At 30.6% G+C, this 13,899-nt stretch overlaps 2 protein-coding genes across 13 annotated transcripts in view; one reads left to right on the top strand and one right to left on the bottom strand.

Moving 5' to 3' along the window:
* The window catches only part of nck1b (NCK adaptor protein 1b), a 162,006-nt gene that overhangs the window by 142,674 nt on the left and 5,433 nt on the right, over positions 1 to 13,899 (bottom strand). For all 4 annotated transcript variants that reach the window (XM_087309047.1, XM_087309050.1, XM_087309052.1 and 1 more), the window contains exon 2: positions 12,211 to 12,317. The gene's annotated coding sequence lies outside the window, so the exon portion shown is untranslated. The remainder of the gene's footprint in view (positions 1 to 12,210; positions 12,318 to 13,899) is intronic.
* wdr37 (WD repeat domain 37) overlaps positions 1 to 13,899 on the top strand; it is a 48,360-nt gene that overhangs the window by 9,758 nt on the left and 24,703 nt on the right. For 3 of the 9 annotated variants that reach the window (XR_015524502.1, XM_087308720.1, NM_001168264.2), the window contains 3 exon segments: positions 4,410 to 4,506; positions 6,459 to 6,554; positions 8,504 to 8,568. Coding sequence is in view for 8 of the 9 variants with exons in the window: in XM_087308720.1 (XP_087164846.1) it covers positions 4,410 to 4,506; positions 6,459 to 6,554; positions 8,504 to 8,568 (258 nt within the window). In the remaining variant the exon portion in view is untranslated. 9 annotated transcript variants of the gene reach the window in all.

Raw genomic sequence — 13,899 nt, forward strand, 5'->3', positions numbered from 1 at the left:
CTAAACTAAAATAACAAAACTAAACTAAAAATAAAATTACAGTCCAAACACATGCGCTATAAGTGAATTGGATGAACTAAATTGCCTGTGTGTGTAAATGAGTGTGAATGGGTGTTTCCTAGTACTGGGTTGGGGCTGGAAGGGCAACCGCTGCATAAAACACATGCTAGATAAGTTGGTGGTTCATTCCGCTGTGGTGACCACTGATAAATAAGGATCTAAGCTGAAGGAAAATTAATCAATGAATACATTACATCTTTAATTAAATAGAAATAGCATATAACTTAAATGCGAATGAAATGTAAAAGTAGAACAGAATCGCAAATATTTAAAAGGTCGCTGTAAAAATTAAACGCCACAGTCAAAGTCCAAGTCATACAAACAGATGGCCACGGTTAAGCATTTCTGTCAATGAGTGTTTTCATCAGTGTTTGGGTACTGTAACATATCTCTGGAATTTCCATCCTCTAACACACATCGTTTGTCTTAAATGAGTCTGTTATCGACACACTCATTCCCTACACAAACATGCCTGGAGTTACCATCAGTGATAAGAGACGCCTGTGCTCTCGTAAATTAAAATAATCGACAAGCCTTCCATTCAAATAAAGCCCTTTATCAACGACTCCTCAACTTATAAGTTTCCTATAGTTAAAAGCTTATTCCTTTTAATCTAATATAAGTCTTTAAGCTGAATACTAGAGTGAATACTAAAAGCTTTGGTTATTGTGGCAACAAGAAGATTTAAAACATGATGCCATTCACTCGCCTGTTTTATTGATACGCAATGTGGGGTAAACTATGCTTTGTGCCTTCCAGATCCTTCTCTGCTCTATAGCTTCATTCATTTTTAAAGAGCGGCCCATGCTGGGCTTCGATTGTCCAGTCAGGTCCTCTGTGAGGTCATTTCTGATTGGCATCTCCTACTGTAAACCGTTCACTGGATTTGGACTATACTGCCTTTCACCCGCTCAGTGCTGGTATTATGTTTTGGGACGGCGAGCTGGTGTTTGCTAATTACCTTCGCCTTCTCTCTATCTCTATATTCAGTTCAGTTTAATTTCATTCGATTTGATTCAAATGTGCTTTATTTGCATGACTTTTCAAGTATTGCCAAAGCATTGCAGATTACATGAACAATGAATGAATCATAAAGTGATTATATAACATGTATACAAAACACACAACAAAAAATATGCCTACACAAATAAAAAAATAAAAGACTAATTATTATTAAAGAAAAAAAGTTTATTTTTATTAACAATAATAAATTATATTATTAATTAAAATATATTCTTAAAATATGTTTAAAATATGTTCTTTCAAGAATAACAAAACTCAAAACAAAAATAGCAAAGCAAAACAAAAACTAAAGTTAAAATTAAAAACAAAAAATTAAAACAAAACAAAATTAAAATAAAACAAAAAATAAAACAAAACTAAAATAAAATGAAACAAAAACTGAATAAAAAAAACTAATTAACAAAATTGAAATAAAACAAAAAACTAAACTAAAACTAAATCAAAAATAAAATAAACAAATCAAAACAAAATTTAAATAAAACAAAAACTAATACAAAAAACTAAACAAAACTAAAATAAAACTCAACAACAAAACAAACAACAACTTAAACAAAAATTAAAACAAAAACTAAATTAAAATAAAACAAAAAAAACTAAACTAAAACAAAACAAAACTAAAACTAAAATATAAAACAAAAATTAAAACAAAAAACAAAACAAAAAAAAAACTCAAATGAAACACATGACTGTAGATTCATTCAGATAGTTTGTAATGTTTTTACTAGTTTTGTTACACAATAGTGATTAAGCAGCAATAGTAAAAATACAGTTAAAAACAATAATAAACTGTATACTTGGTTTTAATTTCAGTTTTAGTATTGGCATAGAAGTTTTTTAACAGTATTGCCAAAGCATTTAAATGTAAAATAAAATATGGAATATATTTACATCATCAGAAAATACCATATACAAAAAAAGAGGCGGAAAGAAGACAAAAACAAAAAAGAAAAAAAACTTTTAATATTAATTTGAATAAGTACAATAATATTTTTAATGGTGTACACATTTCGCAAAGTCTCTCTTTTATCAATCTAGAGTTCAGTCTCTCTCTCTCTCTCTCTCTCTCTCTCTCATGAGTGCAGCTGGTATTGACAGAGTGCAGACTGGCTTTGACTCTGGTTTTCAGCATGAATTCTTGTGTTATTTTGGCATGACGGATACATCATGTAGTTCTGGAGTTGTTTATATGGACGTAGCGGCTCTAAACTGCACAACAGCAATGTTTGTTTGTGGATTGCTTTCCTTTGTGTAGCTTTAATCAGGCTGAAAGACTTTACTTGGGACCTCTTATCCTTGATAATGGAGGTAAGTTAGTTTGGTAAATTAGTTATGAATAGTTTTATGGATAGAGATGTGTTAGCTGTGTTTTATTTTAATGCCCTTTTAAGGTTTCACTGTGGTATTTTTCTGTAGTTGCAAATGCTGTTAAAATTATGGTGATTTAAGAAGATTTTCTGCTCTCATTTTGATGAAGTGGTGTTGAAGCTCAAGAGATGTATAAAATGTATAGATATTTAATGTTTGTGAATATCAAGACATTTTATGTAATCCATAATCTATTGTTAACAGTTTAATGTATTGATTTATATTGTATTTGTATTACATACATCGTTTTCACACTTTATTGTTAGCACTTTGGTCAACTTTGTTGTTTTAAAGTGCAGTATGAATGCAATTTAATAGAAACAATGCAAATGAATCGAATAAACAAATTTAGATGTATAATTTCAGAACAGCGGTCTATTTAACATTTATTTAAATTAGGGCTGCACAATGTATGGTTTCAGCATTGATATCGCAATGTGTGAATCTGCAACAGCCACATCGCAGGACCAGCAATGTCAAGTTGGGATTACAGTTGATCAGCATCACAATTCAGAAAATGTGATTTGCAGTCTTCGCAAAGTTTAACCCTAAAATAGAGTGAAAGATTTTCATTTGGATGTGTTTTTAAGACCTGTGACTGTGTACAATTTAAGCAAACTTAAACCAAGTGGTTATAGTGGTACATAAACCAAAATCAGTTGTATTTAATTACTTGAACTATGAAGACTCTACACTGTACAGTGTTATTTTATCTACTATTATAAAATGTCTTGTACCTCAGTAATTTGTATTTGTTCATTTGTACAGTACTTTATGCAGATACTCCCAATAATCCCAGATACAAAATAATCCCAATCAATGTAAACATATGAATTCATTCTAAATAGAGTTATACGTGATCTTGTGAATTTACTCATATCGCAATATACAGTTATATGAGCCAGAATTATTAGCCCCCCTTTTCATTTTTCTTTCTCTTTTAAATATTTCCCAAATTATGTTTAACAGAGAAATTAATTGTTCACAGTATTCACAGTATTTCTTTCTTTTTTTCTGGAATAAGTCTTATTTGTTTTATTTTGGCTATAATAATAATAATAATAATAATAATAATAATAATTATTATTATATATATATATATATATATATATATATATATATATATATATATATATATATATATATATATATATATCATTTTTTTTTTCTTTTTTACATTTTAAGGTCAATATTATTAGCTCCCTTTAGCAATATTTGTTTTCGATTGTCTACAGAACTAATTACCAAATTAGGCAAGTGTTTGAATGTTTGGATATCATTAGGTGTAGTAATTAAAACAGTAAAATGATTTACATAACAGATATAGATAAAAAATAAAGTTTCATAAGCATATTTTACCATAAACTTTAGGAACTTCAGCACTATTTAATGTGATCTTTTATTTTAACTAAACTATTAGATGTACATTTTCATAGATTACATTTCCATGCAAACCTTTGAAACAAGATGTTTGTTTAGATATAGTTTTAGAACAGTAAATATTTTATGCAGTTTAGAACTGAACAGATTTTCCATGAACGTTTAGAGTTGTAGAATTACAAGATACAGTTATTTATTTATTTATTTATTTATTTATTTATCAGTAGTGCTGGGCAAGGATTAATCGTGATAAATTGCAAGCAAAATAAATGTTGTCTTTACTTATTCGGCATATTTTTTACACAGCCGATGCCCTTCCAGCTGCAACCAAGTACTGGGAAACATCCATACACACTCATTCACACTCAACGGCCAATTTAGTTTATTCACATATGCATACTAAATATCTCTAATTAAATGTATATTTTGGATACAATTATTCACCATTAATCTTTGCCCAGCAGTATTCCTTAGCTTTAAGTAGCTAGAATGTAACACAACACAGCTTGTTTGTAATGACTGAAGTGTGCAGTTGTTTTGATTATGCAATATGGATTAATGCAGATTATTTTAATTACCAGGACTCCAAGTTGCCGATGGCTTTAAGGAGTAACTTACTGGACCTGTTCGGACAAATCGAGCGAGAGTTTGAAAATCTCTACATCGAAAACTTGGAATGTGAGTATTAACTAAGTAACCTATGCATTTTTTTTTTCTCTCATAATGTTTAGATCATTTATATTTCAAGTCGTGGTGTGCATGAGGTGACTAATGACGTGAGTAAACCCTGTAATCTTCCACATATTTGAACTAAGCTGCTTTCACAATTACTGCGTCCTCAATATCTGAATAATTAATCAGTTTGCTGGTTACAAATGTAATACACAGCTTTCAGAAATACTTGATTTTGGTCCGTGTTGTTGTGTCATGTGCAGTGTTTGGGTGCAATTAGTTACAAAAATCCACTGGAAACGTAAAATACCAGATTACTTTTCATTTTAGGTCATTTAATTTATTATTAATTTCAGTTTAAGTTTATTATGCATTTAATTTAAGCTATTATTATAATATACTTGAAAGATTGCATGTAAATTCAACAGTTCTATATGAATCGATTCAGAAAAGTAGAGTCATTGGATTTTTTTTTTGTTTATATTTAGCAATTAGCAAGAGTGTTGCAGATGCTTAATAATAATATAAAATAAAGCTTTTGTGCTGTTGGGGATGTTTATATCAACTAGAGCTGAACGATTAATCAAAAAAAGATTGCGATCTTGATTCGACCCCCTAGACGATCTTAATCCAGCATTTCTACAACTCTGCCAATCATATTTTCAAGTTCAGGGCAGAAGCAAAGACGGCTGCACGAGTCTTCTCATTGTTTCACACACATTGTTCAGCGACATAGACACTTGCAAATGATGTTGAAATATACTGTATAATATACTGTATTTATTAGGTATAATTCACCCAAAAATGTCATTTTGTCTTCATGTAATGATGTATTTGTGGCCGTGAAATCACATGTGATGCGAGCTGCTGACCGTGAGCTGTTACCAAAGAGAGGGCGGGCGCGCACACGTCTACTTTAGTTAACAGAACCTGCATAGGCTGAGAATAACCGGTAATAAAGCTGTAAATAACATTCAGTTTGTAGCACAGAGAGATCGTTTGAGAGCCGCGTGGGAAGTATGAACAGCACTCAGCAGTGAAAATGAAACCGAAAGCAAGCACATCATATAAATAATCATATCGCATTTTAGAGTTATGATTACGACAAGCGTTTAATATGTTTTTTCTTTCATAGCGAACACAGAGTGTTGTGCAATAAATGTTTACAATGTCAGTATACCTACTCCAGCCTATAAAATGTTGAATATAATGCAAGAGGGAATCTGATAATGACAAATGTCTGTGAATAAATGGTCTAATAATGTTGTCAATGACAGATTGCAAGCTCATATCTCAAACATAATGTAACATCGGAATTATTATAAGCAGAATATAATTATTTAAAGAAACCAGTAGACTTGCACAAAATATTGTTGTTATTTTACATCTACAGAATCGTGAGAAAATCTTGATCTTTATTTTAAGCAAAAAAATCAGGATTGTCATTTTAGCCAGACTCGTGCAGCTCTAATATCCACTTAGGGGTGATTTTGAGGCTTAATTTGGCCACAACTTCCTCTGTTTGTAATGTATGTAATCATTTGTAGTGACAAATCTTATTTTTACACATATTTTGGGACAATTTTTTGAAAATTTTTAAAAATTCAAATTGACTACCTTTTCATTATGTTGGTGACTGTTTTTGCTCCATTGACTTCCATTATAACGACATTTTAGATTGCAAAGCTGTGAGTTATATGAAGTATAGTGCGAGTGCATGCAAGTGTGCGTGCATGTGCGAGTGCCTGCTCAAGTAACTAAATTATTTTTCAAAGTAACCTGAGATGTAATTATCAATACAATTTTAATGATGCAATTAGCTATGAATTTTTTTTTTTTTTGTTGTCACTTACCAAAGACTTGTCCTGCATTATCCCTAACTTAATATATCAATGAGAAAATCTGTGTTTTCCCCCCTCAGTGATTATGTTTATATTATGAGCTGTGTTTCTGTACAGTGCGGAGAGAGATCGAATCGCTAAATGAGCGTCTGTCAGGAGAAGGACAGACAGTTGAGGGTGGTGATCTGAGCAAAGGAGCCCTGAAAACTAAAGGTAAAAACACAACTGACTTTCAGCTTTTGTTTAGCGCCTGCATCCATTAGAGCAGATCATTGAATAAGCTTCTGAATAAATAATAACGTTGACTTCGGTGAATCAAGAGACGAAGCGTTATCAACTTCTGATGGTACACTGATGTCTTGTCGAGTGAATAGGGCTGAGCAATAAATATTGTTTTTTTATTTATTTATATTTATCATTTATGTATAATAAAACATTTTTTTAAAAATAATAAAATGATTATTTTTTATTTATTCATAGAACTTGTATTTGTTATTTATAATAATAATAATACTTAATTATTTTTTTATTTAAAACTTTATTAATTTTATTATAATTATTTTATAGTATTATGTTGTTATTATAATTAATTTTATTACTATTATTATTTTCATTCATCATATTTATGTTGTTTATTTATTTGTCATTTTTATTACTTATAATAATAATAATATTTGTTTAGAACATTAGTATTATTATTCATATTATATTATTATTATTATTAATATTATTATTATTTATCATTATTTATATTATTCATTAATTTATATTATTTTTATTTATTATTTATAATAATATTTGTTTATATTATTCTTTTTATTATTATTTATATGATGTTGTTGTTATTATTATTATTATTATTGTTATTATTATTTATATTACTTATTTCATTTTTATTTATGTATAATATTAATATTATTACTACTATTACAGATTATTTATTTATATTATTTATGTTTATTATTTATAATAATACTAATTATAATAATATTTGTTTATTATTATTAAATTTATTATTTGCATTATTATTTACCATTTTAATTATTATTTTTATTATTTATAATGATAATAATAATTATTATTATTATTGTTATTATTATTATTATTATTATTATTACTTTATTTATCATAATATTTATGATTTGATTTGCTGCTTAGTGTCAGCGTTTATTCTGGAGGTGTATTTGCATTTAAAACAAAGCTAACATTATTTTAGGCAACTCTATGTAGTTTATCCTTTCTTTAATTCTGTATCATCACATTCACGTTGAAATGAAACACAAGAACTACTTAATTAATCCCAGTAATATATTTGTCTCCATTTCGATCAGTAATTGTAATAAAAATAATAATCAAATAAGAAACCTGCTGATAACTGGGAGACATTTTTAAATAACAGACTGGGAGATGAGCTGAATGAATTCATAAACGGTCACTGTTTAACTTCAGGTCTGTTTATTTAAGTACTTGTGGCTTGATATTTATTGATAATTGTTTCACACTCTTCTAGGTTAGGGGTTTGGGTGTTTCATCAGTTCCCATTACTAACAGAAGAATATAATCATACCGCCATTTAATCTCCTAAAACATTTACTGATTTTTCTACTGATTAGATTTGAGCCCCTTTTCGGTTATGCTTAACAATGGCTATGTTCAAAAAGCGAGGTTTGTTTTGTTTTCAACTCAAGTGTAATGTGGACGTACTTAAAGGCATAGTTCACCCACAAATGAAACAATATTCACCATTTGCTCACTCGTTTCAAACATTCATGAGTGTCTTTATTCTGTTGATCACAAAAGAAGGTATTTTGTAGAAATCTGAAAACCTGTAACCATAGACTTCCATAGTATTTGTTTTTCTACTATTGAAGTCAATGGTTACTGGTTTTCAGCATTTTTCAAAACATTTTCTTTTGCATTCAACAGAAGAAATAAACTCATAAATGTTTAAAACGAGTCAAGGGCGAGACAGAATGACAGGATTTTCAGTTTTTAGTGAACTACCCCTTTTAACTGAAGACAACAGACTACTAATACTACTACTATTACTACTACTAATGCTGCTGCTACTACTACTACTACTACTTAGAATAATAATATTAATAAACAGAATGCATATATTTGTGTTTCCCTCATCATCCTTCATGATTTCTTCTACACAGCTAGTCACAGCACAAGTCAACTGTCCCAAAAGTTGAAGACGACATACAAGGCCTCCACTAGCAAGGTATGGCTGTATCTATACGGGTTTCTCTCGCATATTTTTTGCTCTAGATTAAACTCTTATTGTGGGCCGAGCTTAGAATATTTCTCTCTGTAACATCACTAATCTCTAGACTTCTGTATCTCAGTGCAAAGTCCCTTTCTTTGCAGCCGGCTTAGAGAATTTTGCTGCTTAACAAGTAGATTCTTCATAGTTAAACGAGCTGTAGAAGAGTCACAATACCAAAATATCAATGCAATATCATGATGTGTACTGAAACACAGGATGGGCTGCAGTTTTGTAAATGGCATTCCTTCATTCAATTTCCACAATTAAAGAGATGGTTCACATAAAAGTGAACATTTAGTTATTATTCTCACCCTGGTGTTGTATTAATAATATATGCCTCACAGTATATAGACTATTATAGTACACATATTTTCATGTAAATCATGGTAAAAATGAGAGCCATTTTTTTCAGATATAAAAATGAATGACATTGAACAGTATGTTCTTCACTATTAAGAAAAAGAAATATTATATATATATATATATATATATATATATATATATATATATATATATATAAAATATTATATTTTATAATATTACATAATAATATATTTTGTAATATTACATTATTTTATATATTATATTTTATTATATTACATTACATTATATTATATTAATTATATTATGTTATACTATATTTTATTATATTACATTACATTATATTATTATACTTGTCTTAATTATCCGGAATAGAATTCATGAGCATTTATGTGGTTATAAATTTGTATAATATAAAACAATTCAGAATTATTTATGGAATTAATTGAATAAAAATATTGAATGTAGTACAAAATCCAATTCTTGAGAATCTTCAGATATTATGTATTTTTAAACATGCATTATATTATATTTTAATTATATTATTAATAATTTATATTATATTATATTATATTATATCCAAAAAAGAAAGTACGCATTCCTTCATCCCAAACTTTTTGGTTATACATTTGTATGATGCAAAATTATTCAGAATATAGAGTAAAGAGTTTTACTGAAAGGTTGAATTCAGTACAAAATGAAAGACTTGAAATAATAACTGCACTACTTGGTTTGGTTATTATTTGCTTATTTCTCCTTTTAGTTACTTTTTTAGTTTTATAGTTCCCTTATAAAATGTTTACACCCCTGAAGCACCCATTAAACCCAAATGGCTGTTTGTAATCAAACACAGTAAGGCAATTAAAAAGCTGATGTTATTGCAGTAATTTTCAAGACTTGGTCTATTATTGAAACAAAGCACCAGTTTGCTTGTAGACTCTTGAATTTAGAGCTGATTGGTGCTGATTCAGATTTGTAACAGTTTGATCCTCATGGATTACAATTTTTCTTTTCTCCCGGTTTCACTGATGTAGCGCTCAAATTCTTTCCCGGGGAAAGTAGGTGGACCTCGCAACTTCAATGTGGGGAACTGGGAGTTATGGGGTGGAGACTCATGGGTAATTAATCCTCAGTGTGCCAAAACGCATGAACTATCCAACAGTTGGGGGTCATAACCCAATAATCATGTGCCTGAAACAAGCCACCAATCTGCTTATTTGCCAACCTCTTAACACTAATGCAGCATTAGACTACATTAACATAGACAGTAAGACTTTGGCTTTGTTATGATCAATGGTGAGCATCAAGAAATATCGCTTAAGGATTTTTTTAACTGTTGGCTTGGCTTGGAAATCGTTTTTTTCTTCTTAGACAGCAAATCTTACTTCATTCAAGCATTTGGCCAGAGCAAAGTGAATAAACTGAGCTTTGTTATGAATCAGAATGTGCTAGTTCTTCTGTAAAAATAATAAACTATTACATGTTTTGTGACCAATAATAAAACAAAAAAATGCCATGGCCAAATATCTTGGTGCTGTCAATGTGGGTCAGATTTGCTGGCAGGAAGAGAAACAGGAACGGTTGTGTAAATCTAACAACCTTTTCATTTTTATTTTTTATACCATATTCTGGCTTAGATGGATAGTAGATCTGACTCAAGTGAATCCGTGTCCTTTTGGTGACATTTTGGTTCTAACAAACTGACTGTAAACCAAAACGAAAAGATCTTTAACTCTGTTTGTAATTAAATTGACACTTTATAACCTTGATCCCCCTGCTGAGTAGTTCTGTAATGTGGTATCCCTCATTCAACCCCTTCCCTTCAAAACGGTAGACATGACAGAAGACAAAAGCACAACGGCTAAACCACATTCAAGTGAACAGTAGATGATGTTTGTTTAGTCGGTGTTGAAAATGCTCTCATTTGTTTGTAGTGTATTTTTAAATCTAAATGTACACCTACTTTAGTCTGCTTTTCTTATACCATAAACTATATTAAAAATGTTAAGTTTGGGATAAAGTACAGTCTGGAGGTTGTTCTGACAGAAATGAAAACAGCTGATGGAGTATACACTAACCCCTGCATTATTCAGACACAAGATGGTGCCAAAAAGTCACACCGCAAATCTGACGAAACGAAAAAGGCTGATGGAGAATACACTGACCTGCACATTATTTAGACACAAGATGGTGCCAGTCGAAAACACAAAGCTTAGAGTAACGAAAACAGCTGATGGAGTATACACTGACCTGCTCATTATTCAGTTTCAATATGGCACCAAATGGTCAAAAACACAAAGCTGACAGAAACAAAAAATGCTAATGGAATATACATTAACCTGTGCATTACTCAGTCACAAGATGGCGCCCAACAGTCAAAAATGCAAAGCTGACAGAAACGCAGCAGATGGATCATACACTAACCTGCGCATTTAGTCGCCAGATGGCGGCAAATGGTCAAAACTGCAAATCTGACAAAAAAACGAAAACAGCTGATGGAGTATACACTAACCTACGCATTCAGACGTAAAATGGTGCTAAACAATCAAACCGCAAATCTGACAGAAACGAAAACAGTTAGTGGAGTATACACTAACCTGCGCACTATTCAGTCGCAAGATGGAGCTAAACAGTCAAACCGCAAAGCTTACAGAAACAAAAACAGCTGATGGAGTATACACTAACCTGTGCATTATTCAGTCACAAGATGGCGCCAAAGAGTCAAATCACAAATCTGACCGAAACGATAACAGCTGATGGAGTATACACTAACCTGCACATAGTCACAAGATTTTGTTTGCTCATCGAAGACGTGATGCCCTTTAAATTTGTTAGAACTCAAGTTTTGGTTACCTGGACTTTCCAACGGAAACCTTAAAAAATGTATCATTATAAAGATCCCAATGTAGGTTTCAGAGTTTTGAGGTTTTAGGATGACATGAGGTTGCGTGATCTTTAAAACAAATCAACATTTTATGGACCTCAGAGAATATTTAAGTAACTTTCCTCAACAGAAACTATCATTGATTTTTAGCAAACTTTAGGTTACAATTAAATCATAAAATTGCAAAACACACGCATTACTTATGTAGTTACTATAGAAAAACCTCAGGGACTTGATTTCAAACTACTTTTCTAGTTATTGTAAGTTCAAGGCATTTCATGATTGTCTTTGGACATGTTTTATTGAGCTTGGTCATTTACAACGGGATATTGTTTTGTAATATTAAAGAGCATTTTCACAGGGCTCGATGTGCTTGCTGTGTTTGCTCTTACCTTCAGTGACATTTGGAGCTCAGCTGTGCTTCTGAGTAGTTAGGCTGCATATTGACATGCTTGCATTCCTTCCTTGAGTCCATCGCTTTCTTGAAGTCATTTGCTTCCTGTGAACGTTAGAACAATCTACATCAATACTTCTTTATTCTGAGCATTGCCTTTTACAGATATTGTTAGGGATGCACTGATAAAGACATTGGCCGATGAATTATAGAGTTCATGATTCATAAAACATCAGTGTGATGGATTACAACAGTATTTAAATAAAACAGTATTCTCAAAACTGTATTACTGGAATAAAGATACTGGTTTGCAGTCGGTTTAAGCTTTGAAGACATTATATTATATTAACATTACATTAACATTATTATAAAAAGTGCTCAATCATCACTGATATTTTGTGCATCCCTAAATATTACAGCATTTTTTTTACTATTAAATATGTGTTTATGCAACAATATATGTTGTTTCTCATCATTAAATGTAGCAAATAAAGACTAATATATGGTATTTTACTATGGTATATGGTATACTACTATAGTAATGTGGAACTTACAGTTTGATCAACTCTAAACGATAAAAGCAAATTATAAAAACTGTGATTTTTATTTTAAATATTCACCCTGTTAAATATCTTGATACCAAATTGTATGCAAAATGTTCCAATATATGCAAAATACTCAATATTTGAGCCATTGGGCATTAAATTAAAGAGATTTATAATGTTTCGAAATATGTATTGTTTTAAATTATTGCTTTTAACTGATTCTTTCTTATTTAATGGATAATACATGTTACACGAGACACCAAATCAGCATCTACACTACCTGACAAAAGTCTTGTCGTCCATCCCAGTTGTAAGAGCAACAAATAATAATAAAAAAGCAAATAAGGTCAAGGTTCTTCGGGATTGGCCAGACATAAACATTACTGAGCATGTCTGGGTTAAGATGATGGAGGAGGCATTGAAGATGAATCCAAAGAGTCTTGAACTCTGGGAGTCCTGCAGGAAGGCTTTCTTTGCCATTCCAGATGACTTTATTAATCAGTGATTTGAGTCATGTCAGAGATGTATGGATGCAGTCCTCCAAGCTCATGATGGAGTCAGACACAATATTCACTCTGTCTCCACTGCAGCAGGACTTTATATTCTATACTGGACATTATTTCTGTTCAGTGACAAGACTTTTATCTAAGCAAAGTCAGACCGTACTGTCCTAATGAAATCATTAATAATAAAGCCATGATCAGATTTTATTCTGGTCAAATAAGCGTAATCTAGAGGCCTTTGCCTTTCATATAAGCCACTTCTGATGCCAAATGATCAACTAGAAGTCAAGTTATTATTTGTTGTTTACAAAACTTTGATAAGCGACAAGACTTTTGTCAGGTAGTGTATTGAACAATTTTAAACCAACAATCTTTCTCATTTATTTTTTAAGTTTTGATTTACTTAAACCCAAACATTTGACATTTTAATAACATTGTCGTATATGACATAAAATAAAAATTGTAAATATATATGTTATTGTTTCCACAGTTTTTTATCAAATGCATGCACATCTGCTAAGCATAAGGTAAACATAAAAAAATGAATAACATTTAGCAAAATCTACACTTCTGAATTCAGTTTGCACAATATCTGGACCTCTTCTGTAGTACCTAATACATTGATTTATATTAGTGCAT

The sequence above is a fragment of the Danio rerio genome, chromosome 24, assembly GCF_052040795.2.
Source record: "Danio rerio strain M-AB ecotype USA chromosome 24, GRCz13ab, whole genome shotgun sequence".
Taxonomy (NCBI): Eukaryota; Metazoa; Chordata; class Actinopteri; order Cypriniformes; family Danionidae; genus Danio; species Danio rerio.